At 37.6% G+C, this 13,955-nt stretch overlaps 1 protein-coding gene across 8 annotated transcripts in view; it reads left to right on the top strand.

The window, feature by feature from the left end:
• FNDC3A (fibronectin type III domain containing 3A) overlaps positions 1-13,955 on the top strand; it is a 123,328-nt gene that overhangs the window by 96,803 nt on the left and 12,570 nt on the right. For all 8 annotated transcript variants that reach the window (XM_057425641.1, XM_057425638.1, XM_057425639.1 and 5 more), the window contains 7 exons: positions 1,767-1,941; positions 2,579-2,665; positions 8,334-8,472; positions 10,160-10,228; positions 11,181-11,299; positions 13,226-13,331; positions 13,423-13,598. In XM_057425641.1, the coding sequence (XP_057281624.1) occupies positions 1,767-1,941; positions 2,579-2,665; positions 8,334-8,472; positions 10,160-10,228; positions 11,181-11,299; positions 13,226-13,331; positions 13,423-13,598 (871 nt within the window). The remainder of the gene's footprint in view (positions 1-1,766; positions 1,942-2,578; positions 2,666-8,333; positions 8,473-10,159; positions 10,229-11,180; positions 11,300-13,225; positions 13,332-13,422; positions 13,599-13,955) is intronic.

Genomic DNA, 13,955 nt, shown 5'->3' with positions numbered 1-13,955 from the left:
TAGAGTGTCTGGTTCCTTGTGAAGAATGTTGAGAACTTCAGGCATATGGAGACTTCTGTTTAAATGGTTTTACCAACAGGGAAAGATAATTTATCTTTGGGTTACTCATCTTTTTAAATTTAATTCCAGTCACACCTGAAAGAGTAGCTAAAGAAAACTGTAAAAATAAAATTTGTTTAAAAGATATATAACATTATCGTACTCCTAAATTAATTGTTTTAAGAGTCTTTCAAATGTGGGTATCACTCGAATACTTATATGACTTCAGTGTGTTTTGGAATGGGTCAATCAAGTAAAGACATTGAATCTTTTAAATGTGGGGGGTTTTGTACGTTATATCTGCTGGTAAGGTGACTCCTCCAGTAGTTTTTCTGTGACTAAAGGTAGGTTTAGTATTTGTTTAGCCTCTCTCTATGCTTTCTCTGGCCTACCTAGATAATGCTGGAAAACATTTTTAGTAGCTATATTGTAGGTGCCACATCAGCTTCATTTCAAAATTTGCTTGCTTGTGACTTTTTGCAAGAAAAAAATTCCTGTTCCCCTCAAATTTAAGTTTTCTCTTGTTTTGCACGTTTTCATTTCTTGCTTCCCAATCATTTTCACAGTTTGGATATCCACACAGACTGTATGTCTGCTTTGGGTGCTATTGACATTCTCGATGATGAGGTGTCCATAATATTTCTTCTTTTTTATTTATTTTTTTCATGCCAGAAAGACTTTAGAGCAGACCAAAATATACAATTTGTGCAGTATTTTAGTGTAGGTTGGGTAAGAGAGAAAGTGAAATTGAGGTATTTCTATATTGAGATCTTTCAGGAAAGTCAGGTTCTGATACACAGGATAGGTAACTGTTACCGTTGTTTACGCCATACAGCGAATTTTGTTTTCAGGATTTCCTGATGCTTACTTAGGTAATACCTCACTTCTAAATTAAAATCACATTTGTGACATTAGTTTCACATGCTTAAAAAAACCCTGAACTAGCTCTTAAGCCTGTAGATGTTTCTTCAGCTCTGATGTAGAAGCAGCAAATGAGAACAGGTGGGATTTTCTTAGTCCAGCTGGATATGTGTCAGACCATCTGTGCACACATAATGCCTGTTTACTGACTTTAGCATCCCTCTGTTTTACAATAGGTCTTTTTATGTAACTTATTTTCACTTCAAGGTGTATCTAAGCATTGTCAGATAAGGTTAACAGTTTTGTTAGGAGATCCACTAGTGTACACTCTATTTGTTCTGCAAATAAGACTTTCGTATTAGCAACTCTTAAAGTAACCTAACATTGAATGAGGCTATTATTCTATTATTCTATTCTAGAAAAACTAGTACTTCACAGTATATTTGAGGCACATAATGTCTACCTGGTAGCAGATTTTTTTTAATGTCTTCCCGTACATGCTTTTATGTCTTCATGGTTTCATTTTGAATAGGAAGGACACTGATATTAGTACATTATTGTGTATAGAGCTCAACTGTTTTAGAATGATGACTTAACAGGAAATAGCAAAACATTTTGGTTGGTTAGTAAAACAGTGTAATTATATCCTGCAAAAGTATCTTTCAGTTATGAACATGTTAACCTTGTTCAAAAGTTTTCTTACTGACAGACTCATGGGCGAGTTAAGTCATCTGCATGAACTAGCTTGCAATTCCCAGTTGTGCACATGTGCAAGAAACTGTCATTGCTGTGTTTAGTAAGAATGATGTGTTTCTAGGTATTAATTTCTGTGTCTACTTAGTTTATATTCTGTCTGTTTTAAACAGTGGTTTCAGTGAAGAAGTCCTGTATCATACCTCAGGCACTGCCCCAAGCACACCAGCAAGTCCTTTGCTGATTAATGCTGGAGTTACTTGGCTATCCCTACAGTGGACAAAACCCTCAGGAACACCGTCAGATGAAGGAATCTCATATATATTAGAGATGGAGGATGAGAACTCAGTAAGTTTAGACTACTTATTCTCAATAAGGAAAGAGACTATAATGTGTATGTTTAACCCTTTATTGTATAAAGTGTAACAATGATTACTTTTGCTAGAATATTCTAAAAGGATGTGTATTTTCTGAAATTAAGCTAATGACTTGTAATTGCTGTGACCAAGCCACATAGCTTTCTTCTTTTTATTGTCACAGTAATTATTAGTGTTACTAAGCTGAAGTCCTGTAAAGGCTTTAAATTACTTTTAACCTTGTGAATTTGCATGTGAAAGTTGCACCTTTTAAGAGCTGGATCAAAGTAATTGCATCATGAGAAGTGGTCCTTCTAGATGTAATTTCAGCCTAACCATCTTCCTTTTTAAATGCTTCCTGTTCTACCCTTTGAAAGTGTTAGGTATAATTTCTGTTGACACTGTATATGCTTTTCTTTACTATTCTTTTCTCCTTTCCTCTTGGAGAATAGTTAATTAATTTCCTCTCTCCAAGAAAACCCTGGTGTTTACATGGTGAAGTTGCCTTTATTATTTTGTCAGAGTAGCATAACAATTACAGTCTGAAACAGTAATTTATTTGTATGAAGTATGTTGCATGGTCTAGGCTGCAAATACAATGTTTCAAGTAATCCTGTTTAATTCTGCAGGGATATGGTTTCAAGCCAAAATATGATGGTGACGATCTTACCTACACGGTGAAGAATTTGAGGCGTAGTACAAAATATAAATTTAGGGTAAGAAGTTTTTATATATTTGGTTTATGGATGTTTGGTTTGGTTTTCTTCACCAGAGGAGCTTGAGGGTCACTCAGAAGTGGGGAGGACGTTTTTTAAGGAAAATCAGAATTGATCCCAGTTTCTTACAGTTTCAGTCTCTTAAAACTATTGGCTGAACACCTGCTTCATTAATCGTCTCTGCAGAAGGAATAAGAGCCTCTGCAAGGGCATAACACAGTTATCTTGAAATTCCATGCCACAAGACAGTGTTCCTTACAGCTGGATTTTTTAATCTGGCTTCTGTGTGGATAATATTACTTTGTGTAGCCATGGGGTTCTTTGATAGACTCTAAACACATCTGAAAGTGTTGGGGTAAGGAGCAACTTCAGCCAAAAAACATTTGTTGGTGCTAGCATAGGACTGAGCCCAAGTTAGTAAATCATTTATATTACCATGGTGCTGAGCCCATTCTAATAAGCTTTGATGGTTGAACTTGTTAGCTCAGGGTAAATTCTGACTTAACAGTGTCTTAACAATGAAATTCTGAATGTGTGGTTAAAAGCAAAAAAAGAAGCATACCAGCTATGTAGAGGTAGCCAAATAGCCATCAAGGACTGTAAGGACCTTGCTAGGACATGCAGAGATGCAGTCAGGAAGGCTGAGGATCAGCTAGAACTAAATTGGCCTAAGATGTCAAGAACAAGAATGGGTTCTTCAGATACATAAGCAGTAAGCAGAAGTACAGGGAATATATACATAGGCCCATTACTAAGCAGGGCAGGGAAGCAGGTTATTAATAATGCCAGCAGAGGTTCTTGATATTTCTTTAGCCTCTTTCTTTACCAGCATAGCTGGACACCAGATCACAGGATCAGGTAGCCATGACAAACCATGTGTTGACCCACTAGTGGAGGAAGGTCTGGGCTGTGGCTTCTTGCAAGAGCTCAACCCCCATCAGTCTATGGGCCAGGACAGAATCTGCTCCAGAATGTTAAGAGAAGTGACTGACATTGTTGCAACACCACTATCTATAATAGTTGAAAAGCCACAGAGATTGGGGATACCTCTGATGACTGGAAGAGGGTAAACGTCATATCTATCTACAAGAAGGGCCCAAAAAAGCACCCAGGAAGCAACAGGCCTATTAGTCTTACTTCAGTCCCTGAGAAAGTAATGGAAGCATCCTCCTGGAAACTATTGCAGATCAAATAAAGCAGGTGATTGAGAAAAGCCTACATCGAAGGCAGAGAGAGCATGCTTGACTAGCCTGATAACCTTACACCTCAAAGTAACATTTTCGTTTGGCCTGGGGAGAACAGTAGATGTTTATCTGGACTTCAGCAAAGCTTTGGATATGGTTTCCTACAGCCTTCTCCTGGACAAACTGGCAAGATACAGATTGGATGAGTGGTTTTGTGAGATGAGTAGAAAACTGGCCAGCAGGCCACACTTGAGGGTGATTATCAGTGTTTTTTACTCAGCCTGACAGAAGTAGGATCCCCTAGGGATCAATATGGGGCCCCATGCTGTTCATCTTCACAAATGATCTATCTGATGGAATTAAAAGCATCCTCACCGAGTTTCCTGGTTACACCAAACTGAGTAGTGAGACGAACACATCAGAAGGGAGGCCCATCTTACAGAGAAGTTCCTGCTAGCCCATTCTTCTAACCCATCCAGGCTAGAAGAGCAGGCTAGCAACAACAGTATGAATGTTAACAGACAGGTGCAAAGTCCTGCACCTGGATCAGAATAACCAGAGTCGAGTATAGGCTCGGAACAGTCTTGCTGAAAGGGACCCGGCAGTCCTGGCAGACAAACTGACTGTGAGCAGTGCAGCCCTGCAGCAGCAAAGGCAAACTGAATCCTGGGCTACATCTATAGGGACATTACTAGCAGAGATAAGAGACATGATCATCCCACTTTATTCAGTTCTCATCAGGCCACACCCAGAGTACTGTGTTCAGTTCTGGTCCCCCCAATTCAAGAAGGATACAGACAGACAGGAGGGGGACCAAAGGAAGGCCACAAAGATGATGAAAGGGCTGGAGAACCTGCCCTATAAGGAAAGACAAAAGGAATTAGATCTTTTCTCCCTGGAGGAGAAAAGGCTTGGGAGAGCCTCACTGCAGTTTTCCAGTACTTAAAGGATGGTTACAAAGAGGAGGGAGACTCTCTTCTTCACAAGGAGGCACGTGGGGGTAATAGGTGCAAGTTGCACTGGGTGAGGTTTCATCTTGGTGTAAGAAATCAATTTTTCACAGTTAAAAAATCAGTTAGTGGAACAACTTCCCCAGGGATATGGGGGACCCATCACGGGATGCTTTCAAGACGCAACTGGGCAGCATGCTAGATAATCTCACCTAGGATTGCTCTTCCCTGAAAGGTTGGGCCAGATGATCTTTCAGGTCCCTTCCAATCTGGGCTGTTCTGTGTTGTAAGTCACTCTTGAACAGTTGCTTGGTTTTGGAACAAAGCTTAAGGAATGTCTCACAGTACAAAGTAGACTCAGAATAATCTCATCTCTGCAGGGGAAAAAGTGTTGATAGTTGTTGTCTTGCTTACGCCTAAAATACTATTTCCTAAGGAAAAATTGTGAACTGCTGAAGAGCAGCATCTTTGCAATATGAAAGGTTACAGTTTAAGGATTGGTTTATTTGTTCTGAGTTAACAGTAATACATAGGTAGCCTTTTTCAAATGAGAGCAGATATTTTGCCCTGTTGACGATGATTACTTTCTTAACTAGAAAGGGTTATTATGGGGATTAGTCTTGCAGTACTTGTTGGGGTTTTTTTTAACATAACTCAATATTTAAATAATGTAAAACAGGCAGTGTGCTCCAAGGACTGCACCAAGCTAAGACTGTTATGGCCACACGTTATCTAAAGAACAGCTAATAACCTTGAAACTAGTTTTTGCAGGACTTAACCATAGTCTTCCTTTGAAAGTATTCCTATATGCTAATCATACCTATTACTAGTAAATATGTAGTTAACTTACACATCCTAATTTTGTCATTAAAATAAAAAAAACTTAATGATTATACCCTATTTTTCTTAACAAAACAGTAAATGGAATTCTCTGTTCACTCGTTCATGGGGTATAAAGAAGAAATAAATATTGCGCTAATCAGGTCTTTAATTCTTATTATACAGGGAAAGACTTAATAAGTAGTAATATTCCTTAAGGCTTTTAAACCTTATTGCAATATGTAAATACTAACGGTGCCTGTTCATTTGTAACGGTACAAAGACAATCAGATGATTGTTAATCTTGTAAACCGTATAAGGAAGCGTAATGTCTGAGATACTTGTTAACTCACATTTCCTTTTCTCAATCTGTGCTGACATTACTGCTGTTATTTCAGTTCTGCTTATTTTTAAAACAAATATAAAAGCAAAAAAATCCTTTTTTTTTACATTGTTCAGTTTTGAACAAATGGGAATACATAGTAAACTAACTGCAGACACAGATAGAAAGTAAAGAATAGCAATTTGTTTGCCTAGAATCACAGAAAAGTTTAAGTTGGAAAGGATTATGCAATTCAAACCTGTTCTAGCTCTGTTGAGCTAAGACTTCAGTATTTCCAGCAAGGGAGATTCAACCTCTTCTCTGGGCAGCTTGTTCTCATGGTGATGAATTTATTTCCTTATATTTGGCTAGAATTTTCCCTAACACATTTTGTGTCTACAGTCTCTTGTCCTGTCATCACAGATCCTTGTGAAGACAGTATCTTCATCTATAGCTATCTTTTAGGTATTAGAAGTCTGTGATTGTGTCCCCCTTAATGAAACTTCTTTTTTCTTAGGCAGAATAAGCCTTCAGCCTTTTTTCCTGTGTCAGGTTCTCCAACCCTCTAATCATCATGTTGGTCCTCTTCTGAACTCTCTTCAGTTTCCCAGTGTGTCTCTTGAACTGGGAGGACCAAGATTGCACATGGTATTCCAGGCATGGTTTAAAAAGAGCTGAGTTAAGTGGCATAATCACATCCCTCATTCTGCTGGCAAAAGTCTTCCTGATGCAGCCCACAAAACAATTTGCCTTTGCTACTGCCAGGATGCTTTGCTGATTCATTTGGCTTGAGCTCCACCAGAATCCCAAGGTCCTTTTCAGGAAAGCTAAAAAAAAAAAGCAAAGCTGACTAGCTAGTCAGATCCCAGACTGTATTGCTGCTTGGATTATTCCATCCCAGGTGCAAGACTTTATCTTTGCCAAAGCTCATACAGTTCTTGTTGAGGCAATCTTCCAGATTGTCAAAGTCTGTATGGTAGCTCTTCCTTCCAGCATATCTCTCTCTGCTCCTAGTTTAGTCGATATGCAAACCTGGGCAGGGTACATTCACATCCAAGTGATCTTGCCATCCAGATCACTTCCAAGTGTCTGACATTGAATTGACTGCTGAGGAAATCCAGTCATGAGCAACTGCTAATTTACCTTCAAACCATTAACCACCACCCTTTCAGCCTGTCATTCTATCAGGTTTTCCACACCCATCTTGTGGTCCATCTGTTATGTCTGTATCTTACCAGCCTGTCTACATGGATGTTGTGGGAGACCACGTCAAACTAAAATCAGGGTAGATGATGTCCACAGCTCTCCCCTCATCTACTGAGCAAGTTGTTTCATCTTAGAAGGCACTCAGGTTGGTCAAACACAATTTACCCTTGATAAATCACGTGCTTGTAAATAACTTCCATGACAACCTTTGCCATAATTTTCCCTGGGACTGAAGGGTTTATATCACCTTTGCTGTTAATACAACATACCCATATAATCACTTTTTATTTCTAAATATATATTCTTAAAAGAAGGTACTGTAGTCTCATGAGAGCTCTGCTTAATTCATCCTAGCTATTCAGGTTTCTTTAGCAGTTGGTAAAGCATCATTTTTTGCCCTTTATTTACATACATTAAAAAAGTCTTACCTCAATAGCAAGAAAGTGTAATTAAACTTTTAGTACTTCAGAGTTCCTTCAGTTGAAGTTTAAAAATGGTGTGTAGTTCATTATCAATAAATGGTGCAACTCCAGTAAGGAAGAATGGTTCTTAGACCTGGCCAATTTCTGAGTATCTTACATGGTTTTGAAAGAGCAAGTGTTTAGGTCGTTGACTTGAATTAAAATGGCTTGTGCTATATTGAGCACTCATACATTCCATTAATGTCACTGAAATTTGGATGTCCTGATCCCTTTTACAGTCAGGCAACTCATAAGCATCCTAAGTAGAAGCTGAACTTTATGCACCAACATTTGGAATTTGAGAGATATCAAGGTTATTCTGTTATTGTTGCTATTACTACTAGTAGTATTATTATGCTTCACAATTACTAGGGTTTGGGGGGCTTTGATAAGGACTTTTTTAGCTTGCAGTTTGCAAGAATTTTTAATCTCAGTATAGTGCCTGTTTAACGATGGGATTGATGAAAATGTAAAATGAAGGTGTATAATAGCTTTAGTTCTTCTGATAATTTGTTATGTAGCTATATGTCTAATACATTATATATAATAATAGATAATATATATAACTATAATATATAACTAATATAATAATATATATGTTACAATTATATAATATAATAACTAATATAACTATATACATTAGTTTGACCTTACCATTAACAGTGAACAGCGTACCACTAGCTAGTGCATCTGTTCTGTTTATAATACTTTTTAATGTATTTGCAGGTCATTGCCTATAACTCAGAAGGGAAAAGCAGTCCAAGTGAGACAGTAGAGTACATTACATGTGCAGACAAGCCTGGGGTACCTTCAAAACCCTCAGTGAAAGGAAAAATTCATGCACAGAGTTTTAAAATAATCTGGGGTAAGATTGCTGTCCAACTCTTGTTTAGAGTATGTTGTCTGTATTATATATATATATATACATATATATATCTAGTGTTTTATATATATTTGTATATAGAAGTCCAAGTTTTACTTGCGTAACACTCCAGTTCACTGAACCATTATGATCCATTTTCATGAAACTAAGAGAAAAATATTGATTCAAAATAATTAGGGTACCAGCATAATAGGGTGATTATGTGGGAAGAATAATATACAAATTATAACAGGGACTTCTATTGCAGGTGACTACAGTAACTAAAAAAGCAGTAATTGGTGTACTACAAAAGTTCTGTTTCTCTGGCACAAAAAGTAGGTGCCACAAGATTGTGCTGAAAACAAAGATCCAAGTTCCATCTTTCTTTTCAGTGTTTGGGTTTGATACATAAATGTTTCTATTCGCTAAGGTTCTTAAGAAACTTTTCCAGGTTTTTTTTTAGCCTTATTCTGTGAAACAGAAGGTGAAACAGTACTGGGTGATGCAGTACTTTAGCAGAAAATCAAACAGTTAAAGGTGTTATTTATTGTCAGAGGTAACTAAACTTCTTACCTATTTCTGCTTAATAGCATATTTAATTCTTTTGCATTGATAATTACGTGTAGAGTATAATTAGAACTCATCAAGTCCAGTCTTGCATCTTTCCAGAGTGCTTTGCTACATCAGGGCCCAATACTTGATCTTTTATGGATGATAGATAATGTATGAAGGTATTAGAAGCACCTAATTTGTAAATTGAAAACTAGTTAAAATATCTATACATAAAATCTTTAATAGTCATTATTTTGAACAGTAATACCCTCTTCATTTTTATGTGGTAATTCTATTTTTCATTTGGAGTAATTTGTTACTTTCCAACCAAGAAAGTGCTACGTGCCATATAAGAAGTGTCATTTTGTTTAGCAGGTGTGATATGATAGTAACCCTTGTCTAAGAGGCAACACTGTTTCATCCAGCACATACATAATGTAATGTTAAGGTAGCAGTACCTTTCTGTGTTGAAGTATCAAGCTGTCTTTATGTTTGTCCAAAGTATTCTTTTTCCACATTATTCTAATTCTGCTGGTCTCTTAAGTCAGCTCTGAGAGAGTTGCAGGATTGTATGTCAAAGATAGAGGTCTGTAGATTCATATCTTGTACATGAATATTATACCAGGGAGGGTAGTGCACTCAATTTGTAGTGATGTATTAAAAATTCAGAGATGAAGTTTCAGAAGCTCCTGTCTTCTGTTCCCTCCCAGACTATTTATATTTTTTAAATCCTGTCCTTAAATCATTTTGAAATATTCTTATATGCAAATCAGTATGATAATCTTTTCCTATCTGCAGTCCAAATTACAGGATCATTAGGAACTGTGTCTCTGAAACCGTAATCAGGCAGCCTTCCAGAACACGTCAAACTAACTGAAACATTTGCTGTGGCATCTCCAGAGTGCCTGATTCACTTGACACTTATCATCTGTAGAGTATATGATAGGGTTGTGAGCTGGCAGCTTCATATAGAGGAGAATTTGAGTCATTTGCAGCTATCCTGAACTAGGATACTATTTGTCTAAATAAGCACCCATCTCCAGTTAGCTGTTGATTTTGCCTTTTGTAAATTTTCTTCAAAAGCTACAAAACCATTGAATTTACCTCACTTAGTTGTAATATTGCTGGGTTTTTATAGATCCGCCAAAAGACAGTGGAGGAGCAGCGATAAACACATATGTTGTAGAAATGTCTGAAGGCTTAAATGGTAAGTATTAGGAGCATATGTTGGCATTCAGCTGTGGGGTTTTTTTTGCTGTATATGTGTGCCTGTGGGAAGAATAAAATGTGTATTATAATAGGGAAAGGTATTGCAAGGGACTGCCATTAAAAAAAAATCAGGGGTGTCGGTGCTTGTCTGCAGAAGGTTCTTTTTTTTCTGCCTTATAAAATGCCTCAAAACTGTCAAAAGAGGTGCTCTGTGGTTTACTGATTAATGAGGTGTATTTTGTTTTGGAAATGAAATCACACATTTCAGACATTTTAAGGTGAGAAAACAGTTGGATGTGTGTGATAGATGAAAACTAGTGCTCCATTTATCACTATTAAAGGAGAACAGTAACACCATTGAAATAACTGTTTCTGCTGTTTGCCTTTCTGTTCTTTTATACAGAAAGTAAATTAACAATATTTTAAACTGGGCATAAAGCTATCCAGCTAAATCATTTTAAAATCTAGACCTCTTAAGTAACCTTATAAATTCAGAAACACAGTCACATTGAGAATGAAGGTTCATACTTCTCCAGTGCTTTAGGAACAAGCTTTATCAATTGTAAACTGTAGTTACAGTCTGCAGAATTAATGCTGTCATTCAAAGTTTCTTTTCCATGGAAAACTTTGCATTTGTAGCTTTTCTGTTTATGTGGTTATTATGTTTGAGTGTGCTTCCTAGTCCAGTAGTAACTTCTTCATTAAAAGTAAATTCTCTCCTAGTTAATGTGAATAAGGATGATATTTCAGCAGATCTACACAAATTTACCTGGGAAACTAGCTTTATGAAATGATTGGATCTTTGTCCAGGAAACTCAAAGCAAGCCTTAATTTTTTCTTCTATAAACATCATGCACACACTTACGGAAGCTAGGATCCCTGCTGTGGCTGGTGCTGAAGTGTGGCAAATTACACCTTGGTTCATTGCACGCTTATTCCTAACCTTTCAGGAAACAAATGGGAGACAATATACAGTGGAGCTGCTAGGGAACATGTGTGTGACCGACTAAATCCTGGCTGTTCCTATCGATTACGTGTATATTGCGTTGGGGAAGGAGGACAAAGCACGGTAATATTTTTATTAAATAAAATTTTTCACTCTTAAAGGAAATCTGGTGCAGTAGTTAATCAGCAAATATTGTACAGAAGAGCCTAACAAAATGGCCATAAGTAGTACCTTGAAAAACTTCAAGTATTGATGTACAGTATTTCATGTTTCTGCCCACTTTTTAAAGAAATACATGTGAATATTCTTTTCCGATATTGTATTTTGTTTAAAGTAATTTTACAGAAATAGACACTATGTCTTTTCCTGTGTGATGCAGTGGTATAATGTCATTCCTTAAGGCCTAACCCAAGACAGCAGTGCTAATTTAATGTTTTCTATGTGATGAGTTCCCTGCCTGAGCAGGCAATTCAGCCCAGCAGCCAGGGGAGGACAGAGTTTTTCCTCTGGCTTTACAGGGTTGTGCTCCATAGTCTCTTCTCATGCTGTCTCAGCCACAGTCAAAATGTTTACATAGCCCTAGTTTTCAGTATTCCCAGCCAGTCGTGTGTGCCCTGCTATGCTGCCTTGTATATACACATTACATACACACTTGCACTGTACCTTCTGTGGTGTAGTTCAGCCTCCAGTGCCACAAATATCATGCAGTATTCTTCTCCCTCCTTCCCAACAGCAAGTGTAACAAAGCCAGCCCTGGCTTTCTACACACTTGCAGCAGGGCTTCACTGTCAAGCTGATCTCCTGAAAAACTTACAGCCTTGTATTCTTGGTGTTTGCCATTTCTTCCCTAGCCTCCCTTTTCTATGTGTTCTTCCTCAACATAGAAGTCTCCTGCAAAGAAAGCCTTGCCCATAGCTACCTTGTCTTAAGAATAAATCTGAACCCCTTCAGTGCTGGCTCAGCTGCCGTGCATTCCCTGTCATCAGAGCTGAGCTTGCTGTTGTACAGGGAAAGGGGGAAGGCAGTATACTTCCAGTCTCCTAACCACAAATGCATATATGTCTTTGGAGAATTTTGGGCTGCCAGCCTCCTTCCCCTCAGCCCAAACCTATTCCATTAGTTTAGAATAAACATTATTTGAGTACCAAAGAGCAAATAACTTTTAGAAAGCCCAGGTACTTTATGAAGGTGTCAGAAATCCACAGAGGAATAGTAAAGAAATACGTAATTAAACTTTCTGTAGCTTGTCACAGACAAGCCTCATGAGAAACATTCTACTTTTTAAGTAGCATCAGTTGTTCAGTGCAACAATCTATTTCAAAAGAACTGAAAAGCCGCAAAACTTCCAACCCACTCTTCTGGAACATATGTAGAAAGCAGTTGTGAAATGAGACTCTAAAATGCATCTCTTTTGTAAACTAAAAGGCTTACCAACTCACATTTGTTCTGTATCACACTGAAGCTAATTACCACACACTGACTCACTTCTGTCTGCATCTAGAATAGTGAGTGCCATCTGCTGCTTGTTATGCTATGTATTTTTGCATGCACTTCAAATCAGAGGTGGTTTGTTACACATCAGGTATTACTAAGCAATGAAAAAGTTGAAATTTCAATATTTTTCAATCTCTTCTGACTGACGTTTCTGCCCACTCTTGCTCTCTGAGGGATTCTTGTACAGAAAGTATACAACCCGTAAAGTTTTAGAAATCATTAAACTGCACTCTGTTGAAAAAGAGAATGAGTTTACATTTTCGTATTTCAAACATCTATACTAGGTTTGTACCGATAATTAACCAGTTTTAATTTCTACCCCTTGCATGTGTACCAAAACACAAAAGTTAATTTTGCATATTTTGTGATTACTGGAGCATGTTTATATAGGTATTGTGAGAAATACATACCAGATCACTTAAGCATCTTCATGTATATGAAGATGTAGCTCATAAAATGGAAGATCCTGATTCTGACTCAGTCATTTGCCTTTACTTGTGCCATAATAGATAGTGCTTGTTCTAGCCCCTTTATTAATCTATCTTTCCTTTGTAGGCATCTGATTCTTTACTGGTGCAGACACCAGCAGTGGTTCCTGGCCTATGCCAGCCTCCAAGGCTACAGGGTAGACCAAGAGCAAGAGAAATTCAGCTGCGCTGGGGTAATTCTATTACAACTGTTAGTGAGTGTAAGGGATACAAATGTGTTATGTCTTAAAATTAAATGAGCTTTTCATTCTTTCTCACTTTCAGGACCACCTCAGGTAGATGGTGGTTCACCCATTACCTGCTATGGTCTGGAAATGTGTCATACAGAAACGGATGAACACAGAGAGGTTTACCAAGGCTCTGATGTTGAATGCACAGTAGGCAGCCTTCTTCCAGGGAGGACATACAGCTTCAGACTGCGAGCAGCTAACAAGGCTGGGGTAAGGAGACAGTCTGGAATGAAATTAGTTCCAGAGACTGCAATCACTAATAAGGATCTTCTCTTTTAAAAGAAACATTTAACAACAATTAGGATTTCCTGATGTAGAGTCATCTGATTCACATGGCTTATCGTTATGTGGGAACAGACCATTAAACATCAGTTTATTATAAAGAGGGGTTTAGATGAAGGGAAAATATCTCATTATGTCTTGTATCTGAATGATAGCATTGGCAAATGGTTAGAAAATGGTAAGTACTTTATCAAAGCATTGTTGCAACTTTAATGTTCTCATGTGAAGTAAGGTAGTAAATTATTTTCTGTATACAGCTTTGTAAATTGATCTTTATTTTTACCA

The sequence above is a fragment of the Pezoporus wallicus genome, unplaced genomic scaffold (assembly GCF_028554395.1).
Source record: "Pezoporus wallicus isolate ANWC-B61680 ecotype Strahan unplaced genomic scaffold, APGP_CSIRO_Pwel_v1 contig_787, whole genome shotgun sequence".
NCBI classification, from domain to species: domain Eukaryota; kingdom Metazoa; phylum Chordata; class Aves; order Psittaciformes; family Psittacidae; genus Pezoporus; species Pezoporus wallicus.
The sequence above is the reverse complement of the archived record's forward strand: the minus strand, read 5'-3'. Positions and strand labels throughout refer to the sequence as shown.